Genomic DNA, 20338 nt, shown 5'->3' with positions numbered 1-20338 from the left:
GTACAATAAAGTCATATTTTCAAATTCAAATGTTGTGGGGGAAAAAGAGACATTTCAAAAGGAATCTCTGATCTAAGGTGAAAGAGAGGTAAAACCCCTCTTAAAACCTTAGCGGCTTAAGAAACCCCCCATCAACTAATTTCGACAATCACCCAATATTTCTTATCCAAACACAAAAAACCCGCTCTGAGGTTTATGTGTAGAGGCAACAGCCCCAAAAGTGGGTTAACCTTATACGAATCACCCCTGTGGGTATTGCAGCTACTCACTTGAGAAGTGAGTAGCTACAAGTCTTTCATTTGCTCAATCATCATATTTTATCATCGCTCGTAGGGTTCACAAAAAGTTGTGAAAAAGTAGGGGCTTTTCACAACTTTTTGTGGATATCACAACATTACTAAGTGCCTCCTTTGCAATTATTTTCCTTCTTTCAATAATCTTTTTACACTGGTAATGCCGCCACTGGTCGCTACTCGATTAGAGTAGCTACTCAAATGTCCTCACGAACCTGAGTGCACCCCGAACTCGAAGCACAGAGCCGAAAAAAACTCCAACCCCGCTGGGAATCGAACCCGGGTCCTCCGGAGTGCAAGCCTAGTATGATACCCACTCCGCCACGGAGACTACTAATTAATAAAGTATCTATTCTTCTCACCTGCGGTCAGGCAGCAAATATATCTTAGCGTAAGGGCACCGTGGTTGTCCGTTAGACCGCGGCACTAGACTTGCGGCACACATCAAGGTCACTACGAGCCGCAGTGTGCCGCTATCCAGATAGAACTTTACCTGGAAGAAAGAAAAAAAGAGAGATTTTTAAAATTAAAGTTATGAAATATAAATATAATATTCTTAGTAGTCCTAATATCTAATGAGAAGCAAATTTATTGTCCATTAGTTGTTAAACATGTTGAGAAAGGAGAGAGAGGACAAGAAAACAAAGACAAATGAAGAAGAAAGACGAGAAAAGGAGAGAGAAAAGGAGGAGGTAGATAAGGAATGGACAAAAGAGACAAAAAAAAGCAATTCAAAATAAAATGGTGAACAGAAAGAAAATCACAAGACAAAAACAAGAACAAACAAAATAGATGATAAACATGGGAAAAGAAAATAAGATAAACATGACACATACCGAGTGGCTGAAAATATTTGGAAAAATTCTAATGCAATATAATATTAGATAGGGGAACACGGGCCAAAACGATACCCCGGGGCAAAACGATACCCCACCGTTATTATGAGCCAGGAAGTGCTGAGCTCTCTTGGATGAACTGGGATACTAAGAACTATTCCTGCAAGTGTTATCTTTGTATTTGGAATGGAAAATATTAAGAAATGTACCTTTCTAATTGCATTGTATGGGTCTCTGATTCCCGTAATGTAATAGAAAGTATAATAAAGACAAAAAAAAATCCAGGAACAAAGATACAAATTTCCAAATATTTCCAGGATACCACGGTTCCTAAGCAGCCAGGACAGGATAAGGTGGTGTCACAAATCGGCCTAGAAAACTAGGCACTAGACTTGCGGCACACATCAAGGTCACTACGAGCCGCAGTGTGCCGCTATCCAGATAGAACTTTACCTGGAAGAAAGAAAAAAAAGAGAGATTTTTAAAATTAAAGTTATGAAACATAAATATAATATTCTTAGTAGTCCTAATGATATAATATTCTTAGTAGTCCTAATATCTAATGAGAAGCAAATTTATTGTCCATTAGTTATTAAACATGTTTTTGTCTCGATGGGAGACGTTAAACAGGGAGTAGATTGCTTTTTTTAAGAGGTTCGACAGAGGGAACTGTAACTGCTATGGTCTTATCGTCCCGAAATCGAAGAGAGAAGGAAGACAGGATAGGAACACAGAGGGAACTGTAACTGCTATGGTCTTATCGTCCCGAAATCGAAGAGAGAAGGAAGACAGGATAGGAGAAAGCCAGGGGGAACTGTAACTGCTATGGTCTTATCGTCCCGAAATCGAAGAGAGAAGGAAGACAGGATAGGAGAAAGCCAGCCGTTCCGCTGCTATGGTCTTATCGTCCCGAAATCGAAGAGAGAAGAAAGACAGGATAGGAGAAAGCCAGCCGTTCCGAGAACGAATATTATCCCTTCAGGATAAAATCCGCGCTAGGCGAAAATCGAACCCGCGGCCTAGCGCTTACAAGGTAGACGCGCTATCTTCCAATCTAACTAGGTTGGCCGGACGAACCTTTTCAGTAAAGTAACGAGAAAAATTTCTTGTCTTACTATGGGGAAAAAAAACTCACTTGAATTCGCCCGCCGACGCTACTGTTCGTGATGGGATGATGGTCCGTATGGTGACTAGGCACGGGGCGCCCGGGCCGACCCGAATGAATATCCGGACTCCCTGGTGACGTCACTAGTACGCTCGGCTTATCTCGGACGCGCTCGTATACATCTGCCGACAGAGAACGAAGGCGGGGAGGGTGAGAATGGGGGCGGGGCTTGAGTACAAGGAGGGGCTTGATAATAGGGCGTGGTTTAAGGACAACAAGGAGGGGATTTAGAAGAGTTGGGGCTTGAAAACGGGGGCAGGGCTTCGTGAAGGAGAGAGGTTGTTTAGGAACAAGGGGGGTTTGAGAATGGGGTGTGGTTTAAGGACAAGGAGGGGATTGAAAAGGTTTCTTGGCTTGAGAATGGGGCGGAGTTTAGAACAAGGAGGGGATTGAGAAGAAGACAGGGCTTGAGGATGGAGGAGGGGCTTCGTGAAGGAGGGAGGAGATGGTTGAGAACAAAGAGGGATTTGAGAAGGGGGCGGGGCTCAAGAATGGGGGCGGAGTTTAAGAACAAGGTGGGGATTGAGAATGGGGGCGTGGTTTAAGAATAAAGAGGGGTTGAGAATGGGGGCGGGGCTTCGTGAAGGACAGTTGGAGCTTGAGAACGGGGGCAGGGAGTTGGGGCTTAAATTCGAAAAAATCGACCCTTCGGACGAAAGAAAAATTCGTTGAGTGTGATCTGGCTGCTACAAGATTTCTGAAAAAACTGTGTAGGTGCAAAGTGCTGTTAGAATTCAGTGTGTTTGGTGTGATGATCAATTTTGGAAGAACTTTATAGCCAGAGGATTAGAAGATTAGATCTTGTTCAGCAAAGAATCTGTAAGTGAAAACGTTTTGAATTAGGGTAAAGATTAGAGTTCTGTACAAGATTAGAGTGGTCGACGGAGTTAAGTTTGGTGAACATCTGGATGGGTGCCTATAACATACGGAAGACATTGGATTAAAAGTGACAGTTGTTTACAGCACTTTGAAAATTGAAACACATAAATACAATTATTAGTAAAATGGAAATTCATTATTTGTTAATGTTCTCTAACAAATGTACGTCATAACTTGTGAATTTGTATTTGTGAAGGAAGATTCACCCCCGTCCTAAGTGTGACGTAGAATAGAATAGAATATACCTTGTTTATCCTGCCCGAATAGGACTGAAAAGTCCCTTTACCCCAGCAGTCTAAACAAGGTCTCGTATATTTGATGGGTTAAAGCAGTGTTTCTTAATTAGTTTGGCCCGCGGAACCCTTTTCAAAAGGTGAACATCTTTGCGGAACCCTGAACTTTCAAGATTGCACCCCCCACCCCCACCCCAAAGTTCCCTCTATCAAACCTCTAAAAAAGCTGTATCGGATGAAATACCTAGTCTAAGATGGTCGTTTTGAAACTGCATTTTATCTAGTGTATGATTTTTCCAAAATATCTCGCGGAACCCTTGCCGTCAGCTCGCGGAACCCCTAGGTTCCGCGGAACACCAATTAAGAACCACTGGGTTAAAGAATAATACATACAAGTAACAGTTCAGTAAAAAGACCTTGCTTAACTAGAAAAAAAAAGTGAAAAAGAAAAAAAAGGCCATAAGAGAAAAGGACTGAGAAAAAAAAATCACGAATTTTTGGTACTGTCATGTATAGAATAGAAACACACTACTATCACGTTACGTCACGTGACGTATTATGGGAAAACTTTGAACTACATCTTCTGATTCCCCATGACTTCACGTGTGACGTGACATGATGGTAGTGTGTTTCTGCCTTATACATAGGTTCTCGTCCTTTTCCTCCAATACTAAAAAAAACCCAAAGGAAATTCCTTATAAAAAGAACTGTCATATAATCACCTTTAGACAGGGTGGGTGCGTATTTGGGCTGAATCCGTCGCGACACTATGAGTTCTACTTGGGGCTCCTGACGAGATTCCGCTATGATATCTTCGACATCCTGAAAACTCTTGCCGCGCATTGAACGACCATTCCACTCGATCACTTGATCACCTGGACATGGAATAGAATAGAATTTATAAAGAATATTCGTAAAATAGAGAATAGAATCTAGGTTAGAATAGATTTAGATAAGGTTCGTAGAATAGAATGCAACATTAAGGTGTGTCCACCGGCCATCGATCAATGATGACTGAACCGTCCACACTGCTTCGACTTCGACAACAGCTTTCGGTACAATAGAGCAGTTGCGCTTACTTGGGTGAGATTTCTAAGTCTAAGAGCAGAAAAAATGAAGAACTAGATAATTTTTCTATTTGTTCTACGACTTCTAGATCCGGAGATCAATCAATTTAACAGTAAATCTTAAACTTTGACGTCACGGCATACTCTCCCGTACGTGATGACGCCATAGTACCCTGCCACTTGAAACCAGAAAAACAACTCACCCGCCAGCAAATGCCCCTCGAGGTCGGCGGGCGACCCCTTCTTGACCTTCTCTATGATGGCGCCCCTGGTGCCGTCCTCCAGTAGTTTGCCGCCAATGACCTTGATACCCAAGGTCGACGAAGCAGACGGATAGCGGTCTCCTGACTTGCGGAGTATCATGTGACCTATCATGTATTTGCCGTCGGCGCTCGGTTTCCATGACAACGGATGCTGAGGAGGGGAAAGAGAGGGGTTATAGTTACTAAGAAAGGCTGAATTCAACCAATCAGATTTTGCTATTTTTAAATTTAAAAATGGCAGTGATAAACTGTATGAGGCCACAGGACGGAAAAGCAGCAGCAGCAGCTGATGTCATTATTTCCAATGTTAGGATATTCTTGCAATGAACAGCCGGGGTCATTAAGTGAGTTTACACTCGATTTAAGTTTAACTCTTGGAGTACGCAATGTTATTGGGTGAAATTTTTGAAATCGACCAATCAGGAGTTTAAACTCACTTCGTGGACCCGGAAAAGAAAATGACCCCGACTATAGGAGTATGACCAATATGTACAATTTGTTCACAAACCTTTTTTTTTTTAATTCACAAAAGTTGGCTTTTCCAAGTTTCACACTCGATAAAATCCTGGCAACGAGCCTCACTCATAACTTCTTTGCTTTGGGCTGCAAATAAACGAAGAGTGTGAAATTATTTCAGGAACAGGGGCCTGACCGATTCATAACAGCACCTTATCCTGTCAGGCTATAAACCGAGGCGCGACCGACATGCGTTGGACAGATGTAAAGGAAACCTGGACCCTGTGTTTCCTTTAGAGCCTTTTAATTCAATAGGCTTTTACTGATTGGCTGAATTCAACCAATCAGATTTTGCTATTTTTAAATTTAAAAATGGCAGTGATAAACTGTATGAGGCCACAGGACGGAAAAGCAGCTGATGTCATTATTTCCAATGTTAGGATATTCTTGCAATGAACAGCCGGGGTCATTAAGTGAGTTTACACTTGATTTAAGTTTAACTCTTGGAGTACACAATGTGATTGGGTGAAATTTTTGAAATCGACCAATCACATTGCTTGATCCATCAGGAGTTTAAACTCACTTCCTGGACCCGGAAAAGAGAATGGCCCCGACTAAAAGAGTATGACCAATATGTACAATTTGTTCACAAACCTTTTTCTTTTTTTTTTTAATTCACAAAAGTTGGCTTTTCCAAGTTTCACAAAAGATTTCCATATTTCCAAGTTTCCTTCACATTTCCCACGGTGAAAACTAAAGCTAGAAAGAAAACATGCTGAAAAATGGGGAAAAGAAGAGAACAAAGTTCAAAAGAGAAAGTCGAAAGCTGTAAGAGACAATGATAGTTAACAAAGAGATAAAAACGACACATTCCAAATAGAGAAATGGGGAAAAAAGAGAACATCAATTTTGACGAAAAAGAGAGAATAAAAAAGAGAACCACGTGATAGACAAATAAAAAGCTCATGCTGTTTCTTTTTATTTTATTTCATTTTTTTATGTTTTAAAAATTAAAATTATAACATATAAACTTCCGCCAGGTAGCGTTCCTAACATAGCGTTCTTTTTTATCATCTGTAAGATAGAGTAGCAATATGGTTTCATTAATTCTCTGTAAGATTAAAGCATGATTTTACCCGTTTTAGCTCAGCTAACTTTTTTTTTAGTATTTTAGTATTTATTTTTAATAACAATTTACTTAGCTATAAGATTGGATTTGATCCTAATCTTAGGATTCTTAGGACGTTAAAGACAGACCAGCTTTGATTGGCCAAGTTAAACCACCTTTGGTTTTTGGACTTTATATTTCCCCGCCCATAGCTTAGGCTGTGCAACCCGTGGCTCTACCTATACCTAGGTAGCGAGATATCTCGTTCGAGGAAAAAATTGGAAGTAAAAAACGTTCTACATTGGATACTATGAGGATGGAGAAAGTGTTAAAAATGTGTAAAAAAGAGAAGCAAATAAAACCAACACAAAATTGAATAAGAAGAGGAAGAAATTCGAGCCTATAGACTCTATAGTCTATACCCCTACCCCTACTATAGAGCGTAGACTGTAAATTTTAAATAAAGGAAAAAACCAGTTCAAAGCCAGTTAAATTGGGGCCGGGGGTACCTTTCTCGCTGTCATGCTCCTCACAGCTCGTCCCTTCGGAGGTGGACCGTACATCGTCTTCAGAGGAAGAGAAGGATCCCTGTTGATGGCTTTTCCAAGTTTCACAAAAGATTTCCAAGTTTCCTTCACATTTCCCACGGTGAAAACTAAAGCTAGAAAGAAAACATGCTGAAACATTGAGAAAATGGAGAAAAGAAGAGAACAAAGGTCAAAAGAGAAAGTCGAAAGCTGTAAGAGACAATGATAGTTAACAAAGAGATAAAAACGACACATTCCAAAAAGAGAAATGGGGAAAAAAGAGCACATCAATTTTGACGAAAAAGAGAGAATAAAAAAAGAGAACCACGTGATAGACAAATAAAAAGCTCATGCTGTTTCTTTTTATTTTATTTCATTTTTTTATGTTTTAAAAATTAAAATTATAACATATAAACTTCCGCCAGGTAGCGTTCCTAACATAGCGTTCTTTTTTATCATCTGTAAGATAGAGTAGCAATATGGTTTCATTAATTCTCTGTAAGATGAAAGAATGATTTTACCCGTTTTAGCTCAGCTAACTTTATTTTAGTATTTATTTTTAATAACAATGTAGGTACTTAGCTGTAAGATTGAATTTGGTCCTAATCTTAGGACGTTAAAGACAGACCAGCCATAATTCGCCAAGTTAAACCACCTTTGGGTTTTGGACTTTTATATTTCCCCGCCCATAGCTTAGGCTCTGCAACCCGTGGCTTTACCTATACCTAGGTTGTGAGATATCTCGTTCGAGGAAAAAATTGGAAGTAAAAAACGTTCTACATTGGATATACTATGAGGATAGAGAAAGTGTTAAAAAATGTGTAAAAAAGAAAAACAAATAAAACCAACACAAAATTGAATAAGAAGAGGAAGAAATTCGAGCCCATAGACTCTATACCCCTACCCCTACTATATGTAGAGCGTTGACTGTAAATTAATGTTAAATAATGGAAAAAAACCAGTTCAAAGCCAGTTAAATTGGGGCCGGGGACCCTGAGAGCCCCAACTTTAAAATCCACACTGCAAATGAGAAGGCCCAAAAATTTGAAAAAGAATCGAAGAAAACAAAGAGAAAAGGCTAAAAGATTTCGAAGAAACATTTAAAATGCACACACAAAAGAAAAAAAACATGAAAAGATGGGGGAAAATATATAAAAAATAAGAAAACACCCATAAGTAAAAACAGAAAAAAAGAGGAAATTCAAGAAAATCAGAAAATAATCAAGAGTTAAGAAGAAGAGAAAAAAAGATAACGATCATTCTCATGCGAAAAAAGAGAAATTTTAAAAGAAAAAAATCAAAACGGACAAAAATGGAAACGAAAAAATCCGTTAAAAAAATGGAGGAAAAGAAAACCGTTAAAATATTTTTTTGAAACAAAAAAAAAGAAGCTCACCGCTAAAAACTTTTTAATGCGCTCGTCTAAAATGGCCTGTTTCTCTTTGCCTCCAATGCTGCCACTTCCTTCGTTGCCTGTGCTCCCTAAAATTTGATAAATTTGACAACATTGCACGATTTTGTTCGAAGTGTAAAAGTAGAGAAAAAGGGGTTTAAATAGAAGGAAAATGGAAGATTTAAGTAAAGCTGCATGTGTGCGAAATAGAAAAGTGGTGAGTATTTAGAAAGTATAGGCACCTTAAATTACAAAATCCAACATTTATTTTATTTATAACATTATTCCCCCTGCCTTTTCTGCCTTTTATATTAGTCTAATAATAGCCAAAGAAGCAAAAAAGTGTAGCGTTTCTAAAAAGTCTATTGAAACCTCCATAAATTGATTGCCCAAGGCACTGGTTTTCATCAGTCACTGACATTTTTTTATTCTCTCTTCTATGTTTGGTACATTTTTCAGAGAAGCTGATGCAATGTCACATCTATTTTCTACTGTGTAAGGTTATTTATTTATTTTTCATCTTTTACTAGGGATAAGTTAAAAAGATGGAGCTACTTATAAGACTACTTGCTCAAAGATCTTCAAAGAAAAGGGGAGAAAAATCCAATACTTTTTCATGACATTGTATAGGTTTCCTCTATACATCTAAGAAAAATATGGAGAGAAAAAAATGAACAATTTTGAGTAAAAGAATTGAAAATCTCTTTGCTAATTTTTTGGACATGTCATCAGCTTCCAACAGGGGTGTATGCATAATCATTTGACAAACAGTTCGGAAAGATTGGTGTGAGGAAAGAGTGCCTGAGGAAAACCCTAAGGAAAGATCGCTCAAACTTTCAAGAGCTGATAAATCTTGGTTTTCAGGACATCTTTTCAAAACTCGAAATCAGGACTATGCATACAATCCTAAACGAAAAAAAGTAATAGAGAATAAAATAAGTAAAATTGTCTAACTCCAATACTTCTGAGGTATCAGCACGCCTGCAGTCTTGTCGGACACCTAGAAACTTGAAAGAGATTGTCATTTGAAAAAGGTCACACACTTGTAATTGTTACCAGAGAACTTCAAAATAAAATAATAGAAAAACAAAATATTATCCGGCCCGAAGGACCACAAATTTTTTTGTCCTTTAGGCCGGATTATTTAATTTTATTAAAAAGAAAGTAACAGTAATAGAACATGGCATGGATATAGGTGGTACCAATACCACAAGATCCAGTTAATCCAGTTTAAGGACTTTAAGGATCATCAAATTACAAATGTGTGCTTTAGGGTGCTAGTCAGTGAAAGCGATAAATAGGTAATGGACGCAATTATTTATTTATTTTCTACCCACAATAATGTGTCCCAAATTTTGAATTACGTCCTGAAAGAGATGGCCATATTCCCTTTTCTAATAACCAGACAGCATTTATTTTATCGACATCCTCAAATCATATATTACACCATTAACCAGAAACACCAGAAAAATAAACAAAAAACAATTACACCGATAATAATAAAAACGGTAAGAATAATGTTAAAATTAAATTTCAACTCAAGGGGCGGGATTAATGCTTCAGGTATTCTCTTCCATCCAACGCCTAAAGTTTTCTTAAGTAAATACATAAGTGTTTAAAGAATAATGACATTTATAAAAATTTGCTTGCCTTCCGTGTTCGTGAGATAGACATCTCACGATTTTGGAAGGATTTTGGGGTTTATTGAATTGTATCAAATTGAAAATTACTGACTATCCCAGAAATGCCTTTTTGTCAAAATATCGCGGGCCGAATTGTAAAAATATCCGGCCCACGAAGGACCACAAAACTTTTGGTCTTTCGGGCCGGATCGCCTGTCTGGTTATTATCCCTCTTCCACACATCCTCTCGCGATCAATTTACCTTTCTCGCTGTCATGCTCCTCACAAAATATCTCAAGAACGGTAAGAGCTAGAGGTTTGCTTATTTCTTACCTTCTAGTTCCCCACGATAGTATCTAAGCTCTTCGTCTCTACTCCTGGCCGTACTATGTCTCATATCTACCCCGCTGTCACTAGATGGTATCCGATAGGGGGTGGTTTCTTGCTGGGAATACTGACGGCGAAGACCGGAGTTGTTTCGCGTCAGCATGGGTTGGTTCTCTTTCTCGCTGGCAGAGTTGTGACCTCAACGCTCACCTTATTTGATCTCAGTTTCTCATTGTGACCTCAACACTCATTTTATTTGATCTCATATTGTGACCTGTGATCATATTGTGACCTGGGACAAGGTTGTTGTGACCTCAACGGTCACCTTATTTGATCTCAGTTTCTCATTGTGACCTCAACACTCATTTTATTTGATCTCATATTGTGACCTGTGACAAGGTTGTTGTGAAATCAACACTCATCTTGTTGTGAAATCAACACTCGTCCCTGTTGGATGAGCTGGCTCTGAGTCATGCCGCCCGGTTTGGACGGACCGCCACTTCGGCGGTCTCGTTTCTTGTGGCTGAGGGCGGACGAGGACTGCTCGGAGGAGAGAGAATCGTTGCGGTACTGGGAGGTGGAGGAGGAGGTGTTCGAGTATTGTTGCCGCATTAGACCTGGATGAGTGGAGAAGAGAGAATGAACATGGTGAGAGAATAGCGTAGAAATGATGAGAGAATAGCGTAGAAATGATGAGAGGATAGCGTAGAAACGATGAGAGAAAAGCGTACATAATGTATCCAATCAATACACACAAGAGCCATTTGTTTCGCAACCGCAGTGTACAGTCGCATTAATGTTGCGAAACAAATGTTTCTCTCTCTCTCTCTCTCTCTCTCTCTCTCTCTCTCTCTCTCTTCTGTTTTTCTCTCTGTCTGTATAATATTTTCTCGATTCTCCTTCAACTATGTCTTTTGGATTCTCTTCTCTTTGCTTCTTCTTTCTATCTTTTTTTTTTTTAAACTGAGTTTCTTCTTTCTCTCTGTCTTTTTTAACTCATTTCTAACTTGATTTTTTTTTTTTTACTAGCTTTTTTACTTTTCTCTCTTTCTCTTCTTGTTTTGGTCTTTTTCGAAATCGGTTCTGAACTGCTTGAAATTTGGTAGTACTTATGTACCTACCTTTAATCCTTACTATTTTTGCCGTTTTGATTTTTCTTCTTCTTTTCGTATTCTCTCTCCTTTTTTCCCCTCCTTTCAACTCAATTCTAAAATGCTAGAAATTTAAAATGTAGGTATAATGTACGGTCATATATGTATATATATTTTTTTTAAGAGATTTGACAGAGGGAACTGTAACTGCTATGGTCTTATCGTCCCGAAATCGAAGAGAGAAGGAAGACTAGACAGGATAGGAGAGAGCCAGCCGTTCCGAGAACGAACATTATCCCATCAGGAAAAAATCCGCCCCGAGCGGGAATCGAACCCGCGGCCTAGCGCTTACAAGCCAGACGCACTACCAACCAAGCTAACTAGGCTGGCTTGTACAGTCATAGCATATCTACATATATCTGCCTTTTTGAACGAAAACACGACTCCAAGCTATAAAAATAACCAAACTTACTAGGTACCCATGTAGAATACCTACTAAAATTGTACATGATTGATTGATAATGCCTATCACTGAGAAAAAAATGGTGACAGGGTGCCACAAGTTTAGGGTGGAAGAACTCTATTATTGGGTTACTTCCCCTGATTTAGGCTGTTGGAATGCTACATAATATATTATAGGTAGTGTCGAGTTTCCCGATATAGAGTTCAATATTAGGGTGCCGGAACCAGGTCACCTGTATTACCAGAAGCAGCGGAGCGGCCGAAGGCCGCAATATATTTATTAACATGAACAAATAACATTTAGGTACTTTTGCCCGTTTAAATATTTATTATTATAGTTATTTTTATTAGTGTTTCTTCCTATTTTACAATTGCTTTCTCTGTTTATATCGTCTTACTTCGTGGGTGTTATGTTACATTGGGGGACTAGGAGGGGGTCAAAGTCATTTGGAAAGCACCCTGAAAGAAGACCGAATTTCTAAGTGGTTACTTGAGAGAATTAATGGAACAAGTCAATATGTATAAGAATAAGAACTATGTTTTGAAAGCTGAACGAAAAGAAGACCAAATTCCTAAGCCCAAGACGATCGCTCTAGCTAGGGCTGATTCGAGAGCCCGACGAACAACGCCGACCCCGTCTGTACACGGGAAAAGGCGAAGAAGAAGGAGTAAGGAGATTGACAAAAACATTGACAGTGTGAACACAGTATATTAGGCCCGCCACTCGCTAACAGGTAGACCTGACGGGCGGACCTGATCAGGTCTACCTGATAGTGAGTTACTGGCCTAGAATGACATTATGAAAAAATTGACTAAATAACTACTAGTGAAAAGTTGCTTTAGTAGGCCCCTAGATATTCTACTTTACAGGCATCAGACTGAAAGCTCCCTTCCGCACTCAAATCAGACCACTCTGTCTAGGTTGGGTAGCAGAGACTGCCTCTCAACAATAGGTCAGTCTTTTCAATGCAAACCGTACAATCATTGTACTTTTTCAATCCATTAAATAAAGAGTTCAAATAAACAGTTAATAATGGTACTTAATGAGCAAGCTCAAAAGTAGGTCAAAGGAAAAAAGCAATCGCATGATTGCTTTTTCCTTACTCAAGTTGTTGAAGACAGCCCGCCACTCGCTAACAGGTAGACCTGACGGGCGGACCTGATCAGGTCTACCTGATAGTGAGTGACTGGCCTAGAATGACATTATGAAAAAATTGACTAAATACTCGTGAAAAGTTGCTTTAGGCCCCTAGATATTCTACTTTACAGGGATCAGACTGAAAGCTCCCTTCCCCACTCAAATCAGACCACTCTGTCTAGGTTGTGTGGCAGAGACTGCCTCTCAACAATAGGTCAGTCTTTTCAATGCAAACCGTACAATCATTGTACTTTTTCAATTCATTAAATAAAGAGTTCAAATAAACAGTTAATAATGGTACTTAATAAGTAAGCTCAAAAGTAGGTCAAAGGAAAAAAGCAATCGCATGATTGCTTTTTCCTTACTCAAGTTGTTGAAGACAGTTTTCTAACGTGATTTTCCCAAAGTGCGATACATGTGACCTACGCCGTCCGCGAATTTGGTTTTCAAACAGATGTGACAGGTGGCATCCAGTTCGACGCCGGCTTTCTTCTGCTGCTCACTCCGTTGCCGGATGGACTGCTCGAGAAGGTGCACCTCATCCTGTTTGCGCCTGAAAGGGTTAAGGAAGGGGGAATGAGCATCAAAAGGTTAAAACTCTTGGGCTGACATTTTTCAGGTAAGTAAAGACCAATCTAAAATCTAAAGAACTCATATATTGACGGAAATTGGCGGAAAAAAGGTCCAAATCAACCTTGTTTCAGGCGAAATGTCGAATTCACCCCTACCGACAATGCCTAATTGAATGAAAATGGACGTACAAAACGGACCGTCTGAGAAGGAATCAAACTGAAATGCCTGTTTTTCCTGCTTCCCAAATCATTCCGCAATCAAAAAATAAGTTATCTCACAGGAAATTTCGGGAACTCCTTCAAGAAAATGCCCCCAAATCAGTAAATTTTGTTCGAAAAAAGGAAGAATAACAAAGAAAAAGAAAATCATTGGTTGGGTGGGTGGAAGAGCTCATCTAAGTGAGAACCCTGCCACTTAAAATAAAGCCCTTAAAAAATGTTTCAGTTTAACATTTACAAGTACCTACCTACCTACCTACCAAAAAAAAAGAAACAAACACTAGCCTGTAGCATCCTACCAAATTCTCTGGTTAGGGGACTTGAGAGTCTGGCTAGGGACGGTAAACAGAGAAGAGACAAGTGAAGTGTCAAGCTGAGGGACTATAAACAGGGAGGAGAACAGCTTATCCTAACCAGCTTAGCTAGCTGGCAGTTTTCAAAGGCTTATATCTAGAACAAGCACAAGTTCTCACATTGGTTCACTGTGGTACGGAATGAGCCAATCAAACAGCTAGAGACCATCACCACAATGTATGACAGAAAAAAAATATTCTTTCTTTGTAAAAAATTTTTTGGGGCCCCCCCTTCTTGTGGGAGTTTAAAAAAAAAAAAAAAAAAAAAAAAAAAAAAAAAAAAAAAAAAAAAAAAAAACAGCGTAGAAGACAAAATTTCATAGCAAATATCAATCACGATCTAAGCGTAACGATTTAACCCTACGTTAAACTATGACTTTAACCCTAAGGTTAACCTATCGTTGATTTAACCCTACGTTAAACTAAAACTTTAACCCTAGGTTAACCAATTGTTGATTTAACCCTACGTTAAACTATAACTTTAACCCTACGTTAAACTATAACTTTAACCCTACGTTAAACTATAACTTTAACCCTACGTTAAACTATAACTTTAACCCTACGTTAAACTATAACTTTAACCCTACGTTAAACTATAACTTTAACCCTACGTTAAACTATAACTTTAACCCTACGTTAAACTATAACTTTAACCCTACGTTAAACTATAACTTTAACCCTACGTTAAACTATAACTTTAACCCTACGTTAAACTATAACTTTAACCCTACGTTAAACTATAACTTTAACCCTACGTTAAACTATAACTTTAACCCTACGTTAAACTATAACTTTAACCCTACGTTAAACTATAACTTTAACCCTACGTTAAACTATAACTTTAACCCTAGGTTAACCAATCGTTGATTTAACCTTAGGTTAACCTATTATTACTTTAACACTAGGTTTACCTACTTTAACCTTAGGTTAACCTATAATTTTAACCTTAGATTAACATATTATTACTTTAACCCTAGGTTAACGTATTATGATTTTTTGGCCTTTGAGTGGTAGTAAAGGTTTCCAACTGCTCTTTGAAACATATTATAGGGTGTTCAAAAGAAAGTTTTACGCACCACTTGTGATACAATTTATTGATACACCCAATATTTTGTTTACAAGTCTTCTGATGAGGATTTGTAGTGACATAGGCTATTTAAATTTGTCATATTCCATCCCGATTCAAAATGGCAGCACTTCAAAGTTATGACTCTTATGCCACGCCGATCCCGTACAAAGGACGGGTCAACCACTAGTTAAAAAATAAAAGAAACCATAATACAATTATTAGAGAAATTCCTTTAAAAATGTCGCCTTTAAAGGATATACCTATGCGCAATGGGGGACAATACTATGCTGTCCCCAATGGAAAGTTAACATTTTCACCACCAGGGGGCGTCGAGTTTTCATTCAAGCTTTCTGCTTTTTCTCTATCTCTCTCTTTCTCAACCCAATATAACGCGAACGAAAATTGAGAGAAGAAAAAAGCAAGGAGAAACCCCACTTCTCTCTCTATCTCTTCCCCTCCCTTTCTCTCTCTCCCCCCTCTCTTTCTCTCAGATGTTTTTCTCCATAGAGCGCAGTACCGTGCCACATGCGAAAGAGAGAGAGAGAGGAGGGGGGGGAGATATTTTTCCACCAATCAGGGCATACTTACGTCATTGGGTACCATATCGATTCGTACGAGAAAAAGAGATAGACAGTAGGGAGAGGGGAGAGGGAGGGAGAGAGAACGAGAGGGAGAGAGAGGAAAAGGAAGAAGAGGGGAAAAATGAAGTTGATAAAGAGGGAAGACAGAAAAGAAGACACAAGGAGAGAAAGATAGAGGAAGAGGAGAGACAGAGAAGGGGAGAGGGGAAGGAAAAGGAGATAGAAAAAGATGGGGGAAGGGGAGAGAGAGAGAGATGTATGGAGTACCTATAGAGGAAGAGAGAGGAGAAATAACCTAGACGGAAGGAGCAGAAGGTGACGTTGATAAAGAGGGAAGCAGCAAGAGAAGAGAGACAGAGACAGAGGGGATGAGAGAGAGAGAGAGAGAGGGGAGAGAGAGAGAGAGGGGAGAGAGAGACAGAGGGGATGAGAGAGAGAGGAGAGAGAAGGAAACACAGACAGAAGACAAGGAAGGAAGGAGAGAAAGGAAAAAGAAGAGATGTAGAAAGGAGGGAAAGAAGAAACATGGGAAGGGAGAAGAAGAGATGTAGGAAGAAGGAAGGAGATGTAAGCCGTGTAAGGTGTAAGTGAGGAGAGAGAGATAATAGGAAGGAAGGAAAGATGGGGGGGGAAGGAAATAGGGAGGGAGGAGATGTAGGAGAGAGAGAGAGGGAAGAAGATATAGGAAGGGAAGAGGAGGGGGGATGGAATGTTTTGTAAAGACAGAAGGTGTACAGTGGGGCCCATGTGATGTGAAAAGCCAATGACGTCATAATTCATGACTCCCGCTTCGTTTGTTTGTGCGCAAGCGTTTCTGGGCAGTTTGACGTGAAATCTGACGTCACAACTTCGAACTTTTTCATTAGAACGACAATTAAAAATTGAATTTTCGACCTTTCTCAAAGGAGCAATCAGCGTACACCCTTATGCCTCAGATTCAGATTCAGATTTTTTTTTTTTTTTTTTGTGAAGGGAACATTTTTTTGATTCATGATCTGTGTCGTAGCATGGCCATCCGGTAGTAGGTATGTCCCTGAGTCAATTTTTGGTTCCATAATTGTTGGTAGAAAGGAGGAGACTGAGGAGAGATGTATATAGAAAGAGGGCAATTTGGTTGGGTAATTGTTGGCCTTCTGATATAACGTTATATCGCAAGGCCAACAATTACCCAACAATCGATGCTGTTGGGGAATACTGTAATACATGTTCGTGACAAAATTTCTGTAACAGTTTAATAGAGCACCTCTTTATTAATATAATTTGACCCTATCTCAAGGCAAGACAAATCATAGGGCACATTGGTTGATTAAAATCATTGGAACAGAATTTTGATCAGCACAGAAGATAAAAGAGAAGTCATTCGCAAAGATTCAAATCTTTACTCGTCAAAATTAAAGAAAATATTAGAATGTAAAAAGATTGTTTAACCACTTTCTGCTTAGTTGATCGAAGTGGGCCAAGCCTAGCCAAGCTTAGCCAAGCTCAACGAAAGCTATGAATTCATCAGAGTCCACCAAAGTGAACCAAATTTCGAAACAAATTCCCAGTCAGGGGGAAAATCCACTTCTAAGCAGCAAAAACACCATGTGATATATTGACATGAAAATTGGAAAAAAAAGAGGAAATTAATTGAATATTGTAAAAATATAACCTCTCACTAAGGTATTAAAATTAAAATCACAAATACAAATAAAGAATTTTTTTTTTTTTTTTTTTTTTTTTTTGTCAGTCTAGTTAGCTTGGTTGGTAGCACGTCTGCCTTGTAAACGCTAGGCCGCTGGTTCGATTCACGCCCGGGGCGGATTTTATTCTGTACGGATAATGTTCGTTCTCGGAACGGCTGACTTTCTCCTACCCTGTTCTACTCTGTTCGATTTTGGAACTATCAGACTTTCCGTTGTAATCATTCCCTCTATCAAACCTCTTCAAAAAAATCTTAGTAGTTTTGTCTTGTTTACTGCTGGCTTTCTCCTATCCTGTCTTTCTTCTCTCTTCGCTTTCGGGACGATAAGACCTCCATTATAATAATTCCCTCAATCAGACCTCTTAAAAAATAATAATAATAATAACAAGACCATAGCAGTTACAGTTCCCTCTGTCAAACCTTTTTTTTTTTTTTTTAAATAAAAAAAATCTATCTTCTAGTATTTGGCTGGTTTTCCTTCGATTTCGGAGCGATAAGACCTCCGTTTTGATTTCGGAGCGATTTCGACTTACCTATTCTTACTCTCAGGCTGTAGTTTGTCTCAGTCGATCGAATATCTTATTCTTAGCGTACTCCAGGGCGTTGGTCAGGGTTGGACTGCACCCGTGTTCCTGGATGGTGGAGAATCGGTAGGTCCGGAACGATTTGTCCACGTCGATAAAGGTGACGGCCGCCATCAGAGGGCACAGGATGAGCTTGGTATGATCCATGAAGTTGAACTGAGAAGGAAGGAGAAGAAATGAAAAATCCAGATGAAAAAGCCCGTGACGTCTCGTGTGATATGGAGTTATTGAAAATATTACGTGAACTATTTCACAATGCCAATGTGTTGATCAGAAAACTCAACAAGATGGAAGATGAAGATTTACGCAATCCAAAACAGACCCAAGCTTCTGAAGCCTCAAGAGAATTGTATTTGACCAACACCGAGTGGATGTCTCAGGAAACTCTTGAAAGAATTACAGTTGAGCCAATTACTAAGCCCGAGTATCAACAGTTTGTTGCTGTGATGACTCGATTGGTCAACCACAAGTATGCATATCTACACGAGGAGTTCATTTTCAAATATAGACAGCCGAAGGTTATCAAAACAATGAATTTTGACCCAGAAGAACCACAAGCTGGTGAAAATGGTAAGTTAAAAGAGAGTATTTATTGATGAGAGATGTGACAAAAGTACTTCACAAGTTTATGGTCAGAACCACAATCTGAGTAGGTAAACTTCAACACTTGGATTAGCAATTTGATTGGTTGAAAATCCTAAAATTTACCAATCAGATTGTTTGGATGTTTACTCCAAAACTCTGATGTAGTCCTGGACAGTAGTTATGTAGTTATTTTAGCAGTGACTAAAGTTTTAAGGAAACCGATGCCAACTGTTGTCCACTTCACTGCAAAGAAATTAAGACTTGTACTATGGATGTTTCTTATTCCAGGAGTCAAATTCGTAACAACCAAGGACTGTCCACGAAAGTGTGCCCGAGCTGATGTCACCGTGTATCAACCGGGTACCGGAAAGATTACAATTAATGAGAAACACTACTTTGATTATTTCCCCGATGAGAATGACAGACAACAACTCATGTTCCCCCTCATATTTACAGGTAAAAACTCTGAAAACATATGTTTGTTTGAATCTCAGTAATGTGTTATTTGACCAAATGTTCTTACTAGTGAGCCTAATGACAATTACAACAGCATTTACCAAGTAATTTGTCAAGGATTAATTAAATCTCAATGGATTAAGTTTTTGTTAACTTCTGTTTTAACTTCATTTATCTGTGGAATGTTGTTCCATTAACATAAAAAAGTTACTTCTGTTAACTTAAGTACACCCACTTGTTAAAACAAATTGAAATTTGGAAATTTTGGACTGAAAATGAAAGAAAAAGATGTGTGTTTCTTTCCAGTCCATCTTTTAAGAGAGAGAGAGAGAGGAAAAGAGAGAGAGAGAGAGAGAGAGAGAGAAGGAGAACGGAACTGAAGACCCCTCGGGAAAAAAGATGGGAGTCCAATTTTCAAAAAAAATGAGTTAGATACGTTATATAGTACTTCCCCCCCAAAAGTATCGATTTTTGAAGTCAGAAATGCGAAAAACAATGAGGGTACAGAGCTAGAACGATTTGAAAATATCATACACACGGAAAGAAAGATGAATGTCGCAGAGTCACAGCAAGAAAGATGAGAGTCCAAGATCCCAGTTTCCACGTGATTTCAGCTTTCTCTGTTGTTTTAACTTGTCGGTTCTAATTTCAGTTGTAATTAGTGCGTGCCAAAAGTCAGTTCTACGGCTACGGGCGGTTTGTGGTAGTATTATTAAAATAATTTAATATTATTCAATGCTTAAGGTAGGAAAAACCACATACCTACTTTGTTTTTTCATTTTTTATAAGTTTTAACAGCAAAAAAGATGAATGTCCAGTTTCACCCCTGGACTCTCATCTTTATTGATGTTTTTTGTTTGACCTTTGAATACAATTTTAATTTTTAAATTTTCCCTACAAGTGCTTATGTTTCAATTCACCATAGGATATATGCTCAACAATATTTTCCACCGATTAGCGAAAAAAAAATTAAAATCCCAAGTGTTAGCATTTAGTAATAGCGTTTCAAAGTTTAAAACGCGATTTTCTCGAAATGAGAAAAGGTGGACTCCCATCTTTTTTCCCGTGGGGTCTTCAACTCCAAGCGCCTACATGCAAAAATTGGTAAAAGGCGATGCGCCATGTCGATCAACGACGACAAACCTCAGTACAGCGCTTTGCTGATTACCTCAGAGCCCGTTCCCAGTTTTGGGGGAAGAAATCGTGTCGTGTATAGTAAAAACACTCTCATTTAAATTACATACCTACCATTCTATGTTTGTTTATTTGTTCGTCTGTTTGTCTTTTTGTAAGTTTGTTTTGTAATGTAATGTAAATGCAGTTTCTTTGTGTTATTATGTCACAACTTTGGTGCTCACTGCAGCATTGTAGGATT

The 20338-nt window shown here is 38.8% G+C and overlaps 2 protein-coding genes across 2 annotated transcripts; one reads left to right on the top strand and one right to left on the bottom strand.

Moving 5' to 3' along the window:
* Window positions 1-655: 655 nt before the first annotated feature.
* Window positions 656-10122, bottom strand: LOC103520181 (regulating synaptic membrane exocytosis protein 2-like; the record flags this gene model as incomplete). Its single annotated transcript, XM_026831403.1, has 7 exons — window positions 10105-10122; window positions 8224-8309; window positions 4677-4887; window positions 4129-4281; window positions 2265-2416; window positions 1517-1582; window positions 656-786 (listed from the first exon to the last, which is right to left on the bottom strand). Coding segments are annotated over exons 3-7 (674 nt in total), but the record flags the coding sequence as incomplete, so codon positions are not given.
* A 7976-nt stretch (window positions 10123-18098) lies between these two features.
* On the top strand, window positions 18099-18963 carry LOC103520180 (28S ribosomal protein S9, mitochondrial-like; the record flags this gene model as incomplete). Its single annotated transcript, XM_008485272.1, has 2 exons — window positions 18099-18492; window positions 18796-18963. Coding segments are annotated over exons 1-2 (562 nt in total), but the record flags the coding sequence as incomplete, so codon positions are not given.
* Window positions 18964-20338: the final 1375 nt, after the last annotated feature.

Source organism: Diaphorina citri, unplaced genomic scaffold, assembly GCF_000475195.1.
Source record: "Diaphorina citri unplaced genomic scaffold, Diaci psyllid genome assembly version 1.1 scaffold3294, whole genome shotgun sequence".
Classification (NCBI taxonomy): Eukaryota; Metazoa; Arthropoda; class Insecta; order Hemiptera; family Psyllidae; genus Diaphorina; species Diaphorina citri.
This window is presented reverse-complemented; position numbering and strand designations above follow the sequence as displayed.